Genomic DNA, 15,098 nt, shown 5'->3' on the forward strand with positions numbered 1-15,098 from the left:
ATATATTTTTTTTTTTTTTTCAATAATATTAACCTAGACCAATAAATTAAATAGTTTTTACCTTATTGTAAACTGTTATCAATATGTAATTTTGTGAATTTTGAGCAAAATATCTGTTCAAAAAATATTTTATATTTCCCATAATATATTGTGTATATGAGCATTATATCGTCCATTGGCCTTCCCATTCCCATTCACTGTGGCACTGCACTGTATAAAAAAAAAAGGTGAAATTAAATCTGAAACATGTACTACGACCAAAACTCATGTAGGTCTCTCGATGGGTCATGATAATTGACTTGAGTGTGTTGATTTGAGCAATTTTCACTTTTCACCTGATGGACGTCCATAACCGAGTCACAGCTCAGAGGTCGAGCAGAGGCAAGGTCATTGGACCCCAGCAGGGTGGAGATGATGCCGTTCTGATCCACCTTCCGGATCATGGTCCCATCCACAAAGTAGATCAGTCCGTTCTTGTCGACGGCGATCCCTGGAGAGAAGAGAGGAAGGAACGCAATGTGCGGGTCACACAGCTGTGCTCTTTGCTTGCCTGATCCAGGGAGCGGGTACATGTGTCGTGTTTGGCTTCCCATTATTCAGGTCACTGCAGAAAGCATTGCCCTCAATTATTCACATCTTGCCTCCCACTGCTGAATTATTTCTTAAGGAGAAAGTGGAATAGGATGTATTAGAACATCCCTCCCTCCCTCTAGCATTTCAGCCTGTGTTCGCTCTCTCTCACTCCGTCTCAGTCGGTCCGTAAGTCTGCTCAGGGTATTTGACAAAAGCATGGAGAGGGAAAGCATCAAACCCACTTTTAAACCCAAATTATGAAAGTGTGGGTTGCTATAGTAACTGCCGTTGGAAAATGTGTGCCTAGCTGAGTGGTAGCACGGAGAGTTTGTGTGCCTGACGAAAACACTCAAGTGAACTGAAGTTATAGCAGAAATCTCAGTCCCAACCGAGGAAAATGCATGTATGCATCAATGCCTCTGACTTTTTTATAGTTGCGACAGCCAGAATGTAGATCTCTGCGCACATCCCATCAGTTCAACACATTACGTACCCGTCTACACAGGAAATATGATACCTAATGTATCCATCATTCAGTGCGTGCATTCGTGTGTGAATGACATTTCATTGAAAAACAATGAAAACATCTCTTTTTCTGCATGACGAGATTATATGCTGAAATAGGTTGTCTATATTCACCAGACAAGTGTGACGTTTTATAATTTATGTCGGTGAAGTCACGAATCGTTCAAAGCAGCTTCATCAATCCGTTGTGTCTGGCTCAGTCAAATAATTTAGTACCTATCCCCGGGCTGTCAGTTCCCATTTCCCTCGTTGAAGCGCCAATCAAAAACCTCACTACATAATACAGTGTTAAAAGCTCACAGAGCTTTGGGATGAACTCTCATGTCAATCAAAGTGTGTCATCCACCTCAGAAGATTCATCGCAGCCATTCCAGAAGTTTGAAGAACCCATGTTTCTCAACTCCTTCCTTGAGAAGAATGCACGACCCTTTTGATTGTCAGTTTTAATGATCCTTTAATAATACCTTTGGGTCCTGTGAGGAGAGCCTCAGTGGCTGGTCCTCCGTCTCCACACCGAGTTTCGTCAAAAGGCAGACAGTGATCTCCTGTTCCCGCCACCACCTCCACATTCTGCTGGGACTCCGAGCCAGCCAGGAGCGCCTGCGGGCTGTAGATGCGTCTGGAGTTGGTGTCGGACACGTAGAGCCGCCCCGTGATGGGATCCGTGGTCAGGTAGTAGCGGTGAGCGGGATTGTTACTTGGGGAGAGACATATAAACAGTGGGAGTTATGAGCGAAGACATTAGTCTGCTGTCAAGCCGAACCAGTGCGACTCATAAATTATTGGTCTGACATTGCAATTGGAGATGGCAGATGAAATGAGAGACTGATTAGAATATTAATATCATTAAAGACATTGAGAGAATCGCAGCATGTTTTTTCGCATCTATCAAAAGGGTGTGAGCTCCTGACAGATGGGAAAAAGAAAAAAAGAATGTGAAAGGGAAGTAAATGTGATGTGACTGGAACGTATTTGTGGAGGCTCTGATGACGACTTCAAGACTGCCAGATCATTTCAATCATTCCTGTTCCCTTGCGGGGAAAGGTTCTCTGCGATGCGGTGATGATATGCATATCTTAATGACTGTCAACAACTGATGGCTTTTCAGAACGCTATGCTTATTTGCATTCATTAATTCTGTCTCCCAATCAGCCTCCTCCTTTCTGAATGAGTTAGTGCGGGCCCTCCAGACATGCCATTAGTGGTTAAATGACCAGTCGAGTCGAGACTTTGTGCATGATGGTGTGGAGATCTGTGACCTTCTCCTCTGGGATCAGGCAAATCTTTTCACGTTTTATCAAAAGCGGTTTTAGGGCAATTCTTGCATGCCGAGCGTACTCTATTCGATCGATATCCTGGACTGTATGGAAACCAATTCACACTCAGAGGCACTGGCCTGTGTAAAATCCAAATGTGAAAATGTGAAACAGTGGTACTTCTTTCAGCTAAAGGCCCAGAGTGTTGCCCACTGCATCATAATCCAAAGCCCTCATACATAGCTTCAGTAAGTCTTTTAGACAGTCAAAAAAGGTGATGTGCAAACATCTCTCATAAAATGTGTCTTGACATCTTCTGGGATTAGTAACAAACCTGGGTTAGTTTTCTACAGACACCCTTTGGTCATTTAATTCCATTAAAAAAGTGCCCAAAAGTGTCGCAACCAGTGATGTTCGTTGAAAATTACCCATCCTAAATTTTGTAGACAATACATGCATGTCTTTTAAAACACCAGCATTGTGTGACATTTACTAAATGTAACTTACCTGTGCCTGAAATCCTTATTTCTTTGGGTAGTTTGAAAAAAGGAGGGAAACATATAGTAAGAATATACAGTATGACAAGTTTAGGTAAAATAGCACACACTTATTCTATTTACTTCACATAACCACTTGTCCATCAAGTTTTGTGGACTACTGTAGGTATTCTCCACAATTCTATACTTTTTTGTATTTATATATCTTATTTATATATCAGTTATTTTAGAACTTCAGTTTAAACAAATATTTCAGTTAATTGTCGGAGCAACATTTTATTTATTTATTTCAAGTTTTTCTTCTGATATATCTTTTTTTATTTAATTTCAGCTATACTTCAATTAATGAAATGTATTTGTAATAAAAAAACATTGATTCTTAACACTGTATGTAACAACATGTTGAAATAAAATTTGGTAACACTTTTTTTTAAGGTGTCCTTGTTACACGTTGCATGTACTTACTATTATAATAACAATTAATTATGCATTATTATATGCAAGTAACCCTAAGCCAAACCCTAACCCTAACCATATAGTAAGTACATGTAGTTAATTAATATTACTCAGTTATTTATATATATACTTCTATACGAGTTTGCAATACCTCTAAAATTAGTCCTTAACAGTGTTTTCATTTTATTTACATAGTATTTTAGTATTTATTAATATTTGTAATTGTTTTTAATTATTAGATTATTTCATTATTAATATTTTGAGCTTTGATTTATTTTTATGTTTTCAGTTTTTATTTAAATTTTACTTTAAGTTTTAGTAATCTTATTTTAGTAAGTACATGTAGTTAATTAATATTACTCAGTAATGTATAATAACACTGTAACAACGACACCTTAAAATAAAGTGTAACCTAAAATTCTATGTCTATTCTCAAATTCTGTGTATTTCAAAGAGAGTAGATTTGAAATAAAATAACATCTTTGACAGAGTTTACCTTTCTAACAGGCTAAAGCACAACACTGTCTAAATGTCTCAATTAATCCCCTTTCAACCACTGCTGCTACAGCTATCAAAGCTCCGTTTACAGATTCACAGCATTCAACAATAACTTTCAAGACAATTACTGTCGGACTTCAAAAATCGCCTGCTGTGAGAATTGGTGTCGCTATTATGCAGAATTTCAAGGCCTCCTTTTTATGAGGACTATAAAGTTTTGTGGATTAAAAATAGTTATGCTTTTAAATGTTTTGTAGAAAGACAATGTCTAGACGCTGCCTCTCAGCATGCTGTGATTTGTCACAAAATGTTTCCTCAGGTATTCTGCCAGATTTCCGTGCAGCTGAATCACCCATCCAGTTGTGCTCACTCACCTGAGCTCCATGACACTGGTGACATTGCCTGACAGATAGATGCGTCTGATGTAATTGAAGTCGCCAACAAACAGGCTCCCGTCGATGCCCCATGCGAGAGCAACAGGAGCCAGCAGTTTGTTTCCCTCTGCCTGCCCATTACAGCTCGGACAGGAGATGCTTCTGCGTCTGCCATTCCCCATTATGGTGCTGATGATGGGAGGAAGCTGGGAGAGGAAGATGTTCTCACCATTTCCCTTATACAGGATCCCTGAGACACCAGAGAGAGTGGGAGGAAAAAAAAGTTTATTTTTCTTTCTCAAAAATAATGATTTTCACAAAAACCAAAGTCACATAGACCCAAGAATAGAAAATTACTACTACTACTACTACTACTAATAAAACTAATAAAAATATAATAAAATAAAAATAAGACTAAAATTAAAAATGCTATTGCAATTGCAATAAAAAAAACATTATGCATGAACTTGATTAATTTGTTTTATACAGACAAGCAGAGAAATGCTATTCTTATCTGACTTCACAACCTCAAATGCTCTTGTAATCTATAAGAGGGATGGAAAAAAAAGAGCAGACTTTTTTTTCTTTTTTTTTTTCTGGCTGTAATGGATAGGCCTGAGCATATATCTCAACTAAAGATGAAAGTTCCTACCCTGGACATCACTATGAAAAGGGGGCACTTAGCGCTGTGATCTTCCCGAACTTCCGTTAGAAACTCCATTAATGTGGACATTGAAGTAGCACTTTGATGAGGAAGCACCAAAAAGAATTAAGCTGCTAAAGGCATCTGAGCGACCATAATGAACATTTTCATTAATATGGATGATTAGACTTCAACTTTTGAAATAAATTGAGCACTTCTTGAGCAGTCTAGTTTTAAGCAGAATTACAGAATTTTTTAGTTTATGTTGCTCTTTGTTATTTTGGTTTAACATTATTTTCCTTTCAATGCAATTTGAAATGAAAATGAGCAGAAGGATAAATATATTTCATCTGCAAAATACAAGCTATGCTATAGTTTGTCAATTCATTAAAAATGTTATTTTCTACATTTAAAATAATCTACTTATTAGTTATATTTTCTTAATTATTTTAGCACATAAATGTATTTGTCTCTCACGTCGTTTTCCAGCAACTATTTTATAACATGTTCAGAGAAAAAGCTTATGCCACACAATAGCAGTTCTGCTGGCAAAACAGAATCTGTCTCAAATGTGCAATATAAAAAAAAAAAAAAAAGAATATGGTCCTCAGGCATTAAATGTACCAACCGGAGACATTTCGATCACCTGAGAGGTGATTGTCCACTCAGCTGTGTGCTTTATTTTCCAGTCCCTATAGATCTCAGCTTCTAAAACCTTGGATCGTTTCAATCATTTTAACACCATTTTCAGTCCAAGACTGAGCGAGGAGCTTGGGTCATTACAGATAAATATTTCAGTCCTGTGAAAATTTAACTTGTTTCTTTTTGGGGTTGGCTTCAAAGAGGAACTTCAAAGGGAAGTACCATGCCCAGGGCCATAAATTATTCATACTGAGCAACATGTTAGACTTCCAACACTTGCTTTGGCCTATTAATCACATCAATAACACTGCACTGAACTACACTCCCATTGGCTGGCCACTACAACTCAAGTTCAGTAACTAGCTACCTCAGTGGCTACACACCATCGCCTCTGCTTTGTAATTGGTTCAGAAGCCGAGTTTCATTAAAACTATAGGAGTCTGAAACTGTTCAGTTTCAAATGTTTTGTCAAGGCTAAAGCTCTTCGGCCCAGTTTCTTTGAAATGTATTTAATTTTTTCTTTTCTTGTGCAAGACAAACCAAAGTGTCAGATCCAGAGCAGAGATACCTTTTTGGCTGTCTTCTAATGGAGGGTGGTCTACTCCGGTCATGGAAATACAGAAAATAGACTATTTTTATTTATTTTTTTCCTAGGTAGTTCTGACATTTTTTTTTGCAGAGGAGCTTTAATTAGCATACATTCAGCATAGTGTGCTTTAGCTGTTAGTCAAATTTATTTGTATAGCGCTTTACATTCATACTTTTATGTACTGTATATAATTCCTTAACATAGAGTGGTTTTAGGGCTGGGTGATATATGACGATATATAACAAAGGTATAAATGATCTCAGCATTTAGATCTAGCCACATTGTATTTATTTTGTGTAGCAGATATATCAGACAACTGAGTGAACGTAATTAAAGTCACAAAACTGAAGTAACGTCTGTTGTTTTCACTGAAAGATCGAGGTATGGCATTTTAATTAAACAATATGAGACTGAATAAAAAATAAGAATAAAAAAGTTGCATCTTCAGCTGCATCCCCTGTTAAAGTACCAGCCATTAAAAAACAGTCATACACATTCAGACAGAAATCTTCTGCTGTTGCATTGCATCTTGCGCTGTTTAGAGTGTCCTGCCACGAGCATTGTGTTTTTAAAATGGTATGTCATGCAAAAAAAAGTATTTGAAAAACATACAAAACCATATAATTCAGTTGCACACTTTATAGCTGGTTTTGAACAAAAGAAAGCAAAATATGTAGATTTGTGCCTATCCTGAATGCACTGTCACCGAGGAGACAAATCAAGTGCATTCAGTGCCAAGTCTCATTGGGCATTCCTCTTTAGTGTGATGACTGTCACTTTAGCAGCAAGCGTGGTAAACTGTCATTGGCTGATATCAGCTGTTAATTCACAGAGTGCTTAAATGACCCAAAACCCTCTGCAATTCTGAACTGCATGCGAATCATGGCTAATGTCTTCCCATGTGCAGCTAAGCAGGGTGCATAGCAATTTGTTCCTGCTTGATTAGGCCCTGCCATTGATTAATTGATTGAGAGGAGGACTGGAATGAAGACACAGTCAGAGGGGATCTCGAGAACACCCGGCCCAATAGAAGCTGCTGTTCTTATTCAGAGGTCTACGATGTACCATTAAGTAAGATGAATTGGTCTGGGTGGCTGCTTTTAAGTGCGACTCAACAAAGCCACTGACCTTGACAGCAAGACAAACCAATGACACTTCTCACTTACTCAAACTGTGCGATTGCTGCATTGCATTGCCCTAATCTTATTATGCACTGCTCACACTACTTATGAACCACTGTTCAAATACTAGGAAGAAAATAATGAACTACAAAGATCTGATTGTAAGTCCTGTGCAAACCCTGTGCTACAAGAACAACATTAACAATATATTGATTGTAATAATCGACATCGGTGCCACGAAGGCATTGTGGGCGGTTGCCAGGACACAGTGTTCTGTAAGGTTTCTTACTAACAATGTTCAATATCTTTATGATACTTTATTCCATAGATGTGGTTCAGCTCAGCTCCCTCAGCACAGGTCTATGTGATTTTTTTTTTTTTGCTTTTCCATCATCCTCAAGGAACAATAAAACCAGTTGCTGTCCTCAACAAGCCACACAATTTAAGATATCCATAGCACAAATTGTGTGCAAGCATTGCAAGAACTTCTAATTACACTCTAAAAAATGCTGGGTTAAATATGGACAAACCCAGCGATTGGGTTGTTTTCAACCAACAGTTGGGTTAAATGTTTAACCCAACCTTCTGCGCAGTAACCCAACTGCTAGGTCAAAACATCCCAATCGCTGGGTTTGTCCATATTTAACCCAGCATTTTTTAGAGTGTACATGCAGCATCACAAAATAATTACATTTAAAGTGCATGTTTTTCATTAGTGTTTGTCATTACCATGCAGCATGGAGGCTGTAAATTGTGGCCTGATTAACTTGTGACTTTATGGCTAGACCTTTAGGTGAAAAGCAGTCGATTTGTTTTGGCCACTTTCAGCTACATGTTAATGTCTATGAAGTACAACAAACTCTATAAATGGAAATTTCATTCAATGTCATCTACAGTAATGCAATGCTTATGCTTATTGATTATTCACTGAGCAAATATGCTGATCAAATAGCAATGGGATAAATAAAACTATTTTGTAAATGTCAAGCAAACAAGCTGAATATCAAATATTCTAGGTGTTCTGCAGCATTCATAAAGAGGCGTCAGACTAAGCAGTCTGCCATATCGGAAAAATTCACCAAAAAGGTTAAGGATTGACATCTATAGTAGGGTCCAAAAGTCTGAGACAACTTTTTTCCCCCTAAAATTAAACTTTTAGAATTTAACATAAAAACAAAAAAAGAAATATATTTCTAAAGAACAAATAAAATGAGAACATAGAAACAGTGAAACATTTTTAATATTTCGTCTTCACTAAACATATTTTTCCTAGTTAAAACAAATCATTAGAAATGTGAAAATATTTAAAATGAAGTTGAGACAAAAAGAAGAATCACTAATTGCATAAGCAACTTAGTAACACTGATCATGTGAACTCATTTGTAATGATGGTTAGTTATTCTTGCTTTGTTAAAAAGTACAATATGCTCTTTGGCTCATGCTGCATGATCAGGTTTTACACAAACTTGTGGAATTCATACTGCTCTCAAAACGACAAACAAAATATTTATTTCTCAAATTCAACAAAATGTTTCAGTTCAACCTTTTCATTTAAACTGTTATACTTTTGTAATATTTTTTTGTTTGGATTCAAAATAGAAGCATTTTTGTATTAGCATTTTGGACGATATGATACATTTTGAAGATAAAGATTGTGATTAAATATTTAAAATTAACAAGAGTATGCTTGTGTTATAAAGAAAAGCTCAGCAATGGGATGTAGCTCTTGCTCAAACACATACACATATGCCCAAGCACACAGTTTGCACAGCCGCTGACTGCCGATCAGACCTGTAAGCCATAGATATGAGAGGCTCTGCATTATCAATCAGTGAGACAAATGGGACTGTCAAAGAGAAGCTCTCCCTTTGGCAAATTGATTACATTTGTGACATGTTCTTCAGGACAAAATGTCTTCCCATCTCCATCACTTCCCATGCATCACTTCTGATGTACAGAAACTCACTAATCGAAAAGATTGTAAAGGTGACATGCCCAAATGTGCAAAGCTTTCATCTAATTTACAAAACTCAGATTAAACAGGGTGAGCCAGATTTATGTGTTAAGCTCTTTTAAGCACTATTCTTCTCAGAGTAAACTTATAAATCGATGCCTAAGAAGATTATGAGCGTGTGGATAAATAATGAGTAACCCCGTGTAAAACTCATCTAACCACAGACCTGCTAACTGAGTTATGAAGAACAGGCGATCATGTTATGGATTTATATATAACAGAGCTGAGAGCTCTAGGACAGATGCTCTATGCCTCAGTGCTTTCCATCAGAATATGCAGTTACCAGGCTTTTTGTTCCATTGCTTTCAACTGTGTCTGTGAGGTTTTTGACAGATTTAGTTCACAAAAACAGCAAAAACAATGCAGTTAATCTTCCATTCAAAGTCTATGAACTTCAGCAGCTAGCAAAAAAAAATAAAAAATCTAAGCAGTATAAAAATCTCCTAATATTACCATAACAGATAAAAATATGCCATGATGTCATCTGCATGCATTGAAAATAATTATAAAAAGGCAAATCAATTAAATGCACTATTAACTAATCAGTATTAACTATGAAATGATAAAATTCGAACACCAAAGCATTTCTATAATAATGGTCTAATCTAAATAAGATAATGATATAAACTATCTCTATATCTCCGAAAATCTGCAATTGGTTTAATCCACTCTGGCACTTGAGGTGTAAAATGAGAATTTAAGACTTATTGGCAGAAACACTGCTTAAACCAGATAAACTGTCTAGAGGTGCAAAAATAAGGCTTGAGCAGACGGCCATGACCATTTGTTCGGCAGGTCGTCGGATTAAAGGATGTGGAAATCCCAAGGCCAACTGGGCATTTAGCCAGCAATCAAAAAGAGGCTTAAAATCTTTGGTTCAGGCGAGGAACAATCAGATGTTGTTGTCACACTAACTAACTCTAGAGAAACAACCTGAGACAACCGCACCTGAAAAGTGTCAGTCTAATCTTGTGTTTTCATTTAGGGCATCGGGATGTGCTGCAAAGCCGACTTCTCCCAAAATGCGCCATTAAATACGACTGCTGGATCTGGTTCAAACTGTGCACACATCGTCATTTACCAAGAACAAAAAGATGCCATTATGTGTGTGAATATGGAGATTTAAGCTGACGGAATGAGCTTCCCTGTCACCCTGTTTCATTATGAAGACAAAGGAACAGGGAATGTCTGGTGGAATAATGCCACATTTCCATATTCATGCTTGTGTTTTAATGGCACTTTTATTGAATTAAGCTATAAGTATGCATTCTGCGCCTGAAAACTGGATAAAGTTCATTCAGCCAAATCATGTCCCCCATAATGTTGGAGAACACAGTTCTGACTTGGCACGCTGTGTTAATGATTCCGATTTAATCTGTCATCACTGTGAACGATTAGCCCTTTCAAACGCTGCTTTATTATGTGCAAATGAGGCAATGAACCATATTTCATGTTAAGATTAATATTTATGACAATGAGTCCAGGTAGAGCCACTGACCCCTGAATTGGTGAGGGGACATTTCCCACGAGGTGGTTCCGGTGCGGTTTAATAAGCGATTCCTACCGTTTGGCACATCCAAAATGTGATGCTTATCCAGGGTCCATCCGCCCATGCTGGAGGCCTCCAGCTCATATCCTTGCAGCGTAGCTGTCCGCTTTTCCCATAGGATCACATTCAGGCATGATTCATACTCAAAGCCCACGGATACTAAAGAACAGAGGAGGAAACAGGGCAAAAGAAATCTATTATCCTTAAATGTTTTTTCTACCTAATTTAATATAGGTTTCATGTTTAGATTAATCAATTAAAGCTAATATTTTAGGTATATATAATTGTAAAAAAAATTTGTTCTATAGGTGACTCACTTGTGTATTGTATGTAATACCAGCAAAATATGTGGTATTGACAATTTACTTTTTATGCACATGGAAAACTGGTACAGTAACTATTTCAGAGCAGCTACAACCTTGTTAAGGAAAAAATACTTCAGCAAATAGCATGATTACAACGAGTCCAGTCATAGGAACATTTTCCAAATGGGCCTGTGACCTTCTGAAAGCTGGTGTTTCTCAGTGCGCTTCATTTGCAGACTAATTATACATGCAAAGAGCAGTCAGCAATATATAGATGGACTAGAAAAATGCAGCTGCTTATACCTTTTATTTATTGCTAGAACACAACCCAGTGTCAGTTTAGCAAAAGATGGTTAGGATAACGATTAAGCATGTGCTGCAAATTCAACAAAATGAGATTGGCTTTTGAACTGTGTATTTTCAGCAAGGTTTAAATCATACATTTTGTGCCAGCATTAGAATGAAACCATTTTATTGTCCTGTATTCTCTGTCCTAAATCACTTTAACAACCATTCGTTTAGGGTTCAGAGAATATTACGTTCAACCTTCTGGTCTGTTTAATAATCCGTTTGACTTGTACTATCAGATTAGGGAGATTCATCTCACCACTGAAATATCTGGGTGAAAAAATATTCATTTGCTCCTGGTTTAAATCAGTTCAAGTTAATAATATATTCATACACAGAAGGCTTTATATAGATCTGTTTCCTCCCATAGTTCTACTACCTACCTACAGCCTCTGCGAGTCCATAGACTCTCTGGCTGTACGCATCTGTCTTGTCCCAGATAAAGCTGTAAGAGAGCCGGGGTGAAGCTGGGAACTGCTTCTGAAACATTCTGCCCTCCACAGCCACCATGAGGTGGACCCGAGCCAAGCTGAAGGGCACGCTGGACTGGGTCAAGATGACCTTCAGAACAGGTTTGTAGGCTGAAGCACGTGAACTCAAGTAAATCAAGTCTAAATCACTCCCAGGAATGGCCGTGTGCTCGTGAAGAACCTGTGATTAAAAATGTGCATGAGAGAGGAAGTTAATTGCCTGTCGAGTAAATTTCCTTGTGGCCTATTATCATTTTTTTTTTTAATTGTCAGATATTTCAAACAAAATGTCCTGCTTCATAAATTCACACTGAATTCATTCTTCTTGTACTTGGGAGTGTTTGGTGTCAGTAAGATTTTTTGGGGGATTTTTATTTATTTTTTCCTGTATTTTAGATCAAATAAAGGCAGCCTTGGTGAGCATAAGAGACTTATTTTAGAAATATTAAAACATCTTACTGACCCCAAAACTTTGAACGGTAGTGTATGGCAACCTGGATGTCAAGAGTTTAGAAAAAATGAAGCCGCTTTATACACATTCAGATTGAAGCTTTTTGAAGGGTTAAAAAGACAACTTATGCAATTTTCAAGCAGCATCATACGAACATCTTCAGAATGACAGTCATATAAAATAATGCATTCCCACAAAAAATATCTATTTTAATTATGTCTGATCCCTGCTGACTTCCACTTATAGCCTTAAAAGTGATTTATGTTACAAGCATAAAATGTGAATTATTTCTGTCACAGGAACGTGATATAGTACGCCACTGTCATCATTAATTCAGTAGCAATATCTGCGTGGCGATCTTAAGAATATCTGGTTTTCCTGACCGTACAGTATGTTCTGTAAGTAAAAATCACCTGGTTCTCTCATATTTTGTAGTGTCATTAAATCATACAGCTCAGATGAGCTCGAGGCACATAGTCAAATTTATTTAGATTTTAAGGAAAAATTAACCGAGACTCATTTTACTCCCAGATGTGATGCGGTTTGACTCACCTGTGTCTCAGGAATGATGGAGCTGGCCTCGGGGCTGGAGCGGTAGAAGGTGGAGAGTGGTGACGGCGTGGTTCGGGGCGAGGGTCTGTCAAGGCCACTAAATTCACAGGTTGGCGTGTCTCTTTCCTCTTTTCTCATCACCAGTGTGTCCATCACATGGAAAACTCTCCATGACAACCAAACTGTGCGATACACAGCGGAGAATGGAGCACGCACGAATCGCAACGTCAGTGCTGTGCCTCCGTTCACCAATAAATCAAACCTGCAGGTGGATAAACAACACAGTCTTCAGAACAGTGCTCATGCATGCTTGACAAATTTGGCTCTCCTGAGAAAGTACTATGGTGGTACCATGGTACAGTGATAGTAAAACGTTAAAAATTAATAATATTAATAATATGGTATTGCTACAGTACATGTACGAGAACATGGTATTTCCATGGTTGATGTCATTATCATTATTAACCATGGCAATACAAGACTTGTACTTTTTGTGTGAAACTGAAGACTGGAGTAATGGCTGCTAAAATTCAGCTTTGTCATCACAGAAATAAATTACATTAACATTTAAATTGTAGTAATATTTCACAATATTACTGTTTTACAGTTTTGTTTGATCAAATACAGAACGTAGCCTTGGTGAGCATAAGAGACTCATTTCAAAAACATTAAAACATCTCCAAACTGTTGAACAGTAGTGTATATTTATATAATATTTCACTATTTTTATGAAAGATACAGTTTGTGCCAGAATCTCGCATTGTTTGTGTGGGAGCAGAGGGCATATGAAGGCTAAGTGTGATTCATAATTTCCTGTTATCAAACCCATAAGTGCATGGGTCCTCTCCAAATTACATGGTTTGTTAGCCTCATCAAAGTACTTAGTTATTGATGTCTTCCACGTTTCATATCCTCGTCTAAAAATTTATCTGATTCATAAAGCCAATGAAAACAGCTAAATAACATGGCAGACTTCACTGTCTTTTATCAGTAGTTCGCTGGCACGCTTAAGATGTTCTATTAGTTGATGAGAGTAGGGGTAGAGATATGATGTAACTTTTTTTCGTTTGGGGGATTTGGATGAGAGATCTGGAGGTAGCAGTTAGAGCAAGACCTATTTTAATTAGCGTGCTATAGCGAGGAGGTAGGCGCAGATTTGGAAATGAAGGGGCGTCTCTTTGAAGTTGTGCTCTATATGAGCTGCTGACTCCCCTGCCCGGAAGGGGAGAGATGAACTGTGCGGTGACTTTACACACAAACATACAGATCCTTGCAGTGCCACTGCCTTGAAATTCTCCCTAACTGCTCCTGTCCCTTTTTTCAATCCTGGCATGGCTGGGCCACTGTTCCAGACCATCGACCTTTAAAGCTGTTTCTTTGCCTCTGTTTCCCCTTGGATACGCTTGCTAACCAAGAGCAGACATCAGCACTGAACAAGCATGATTATCTGATGCCCGTTCCCCTGTGTGCAGGTTTTTAGGAGGGATCTGGATATATCGGATAATCCCCAACATCAGCCTTCCTTCTTTAGAGACGAAGATCCATCCCTTGAGCATTTTGTCTTTCATTAAACTCTATTGAAGAGAAAATAAAGTTTTTAATGCCTCAGTTAAAGGCATACGGTCGCCACACATACACATGCAAACTCCCACGCATGTGACCCTTGAGTAGATGACTCACATTAACTGCTGATCTGAGTGATTCTTGATAATGATGGATAATGACTAAAGGGATTATTATAAAGGTACAAGAAGGTCAGATAGCCCCAGAATCAGCTCAGAACCAGAGCATGTGAGCGAAGCGCTCCGCTACATTTTCCGCTCTATGGACGTGCGCTCCACTCAGTCGCTCTAACCGCCCAAGCAAGTGCTCCGTTAATATTCCGCTCACGCTCGCCGTAAACCAATTCCCGCTCATGCTCTTAAGGAAATATTACCACTCCACTCACGCTCCGCACCGCTCACATGCTCTGCTCAGAACTGAAAGTTAAACTCTGCAGACTGCTTTAATCTTGTATAACTACAGTTAAAATGGGGCTCGAAAGTGAACATTTTCACCTTTTTACTGTATGTATGTGGAGATCAGATTTTTGCACTGCTTAATTTAATTGGTCAGAATAGTTAATAAATTAACACCTGATTAATGTAAATCATTATATATCAGACTTAAAATCAAGCAACTGTTTTGCGTACATATGTTTCATGATTAAAACAGTATATATATATACACATATAT

The 15,098-nt window shown here is 37.9% G+C and overlaps 1 protein-coding gene across 1 annotated transcript in view; it reads right to left on the reverse strand.

Annotated features, from left to right (window-relative positions):
• The window catches only part of LOC107669074 (teneurin-3-like), a 119,408-nt gene that overhangs the window by 12,144 nt on the left and 92,166 nt on the right, over positions 1-15,098 (reverse strand). Inside the window, 7 exon segments of the mRNA XM_016461169.1 lie at positions 336-490; positions 1,563-1,795; positions 2,862-2,882; positions 4,180-4,429; positions 10,753-10,896; positions 11,774-12,041; positions 12,864-13,125. Coding sequence (XP_016316655.1) covers positions 336-490; positions 1,563-1,795; positions 2,862-2,882; positions 4,180-4,429; positions 10,753-10,896; positions 11,774-12,041; positions 12,864-13,125 — 1,333 coding nt within the window.

This window comes from Sinocyclocheilus anshuiensis, unplaced genomic scaffold (assembly GCF_001515605.1).
Source record: "Sinocyclocheilus anshuiensis isolate Anshui unplaced genomic scaffold, SAMN03320099.WGS_v1.1 scaffold124, whole genome shotgun sequence".
Lineage (NCBI taxonomy): Eukaryota > Metazoa > Chordata > Actinopteri > Cypriniformes > Cyprinidae > Sinocyclocheilus > Sinocyclocheilus anshuiensis.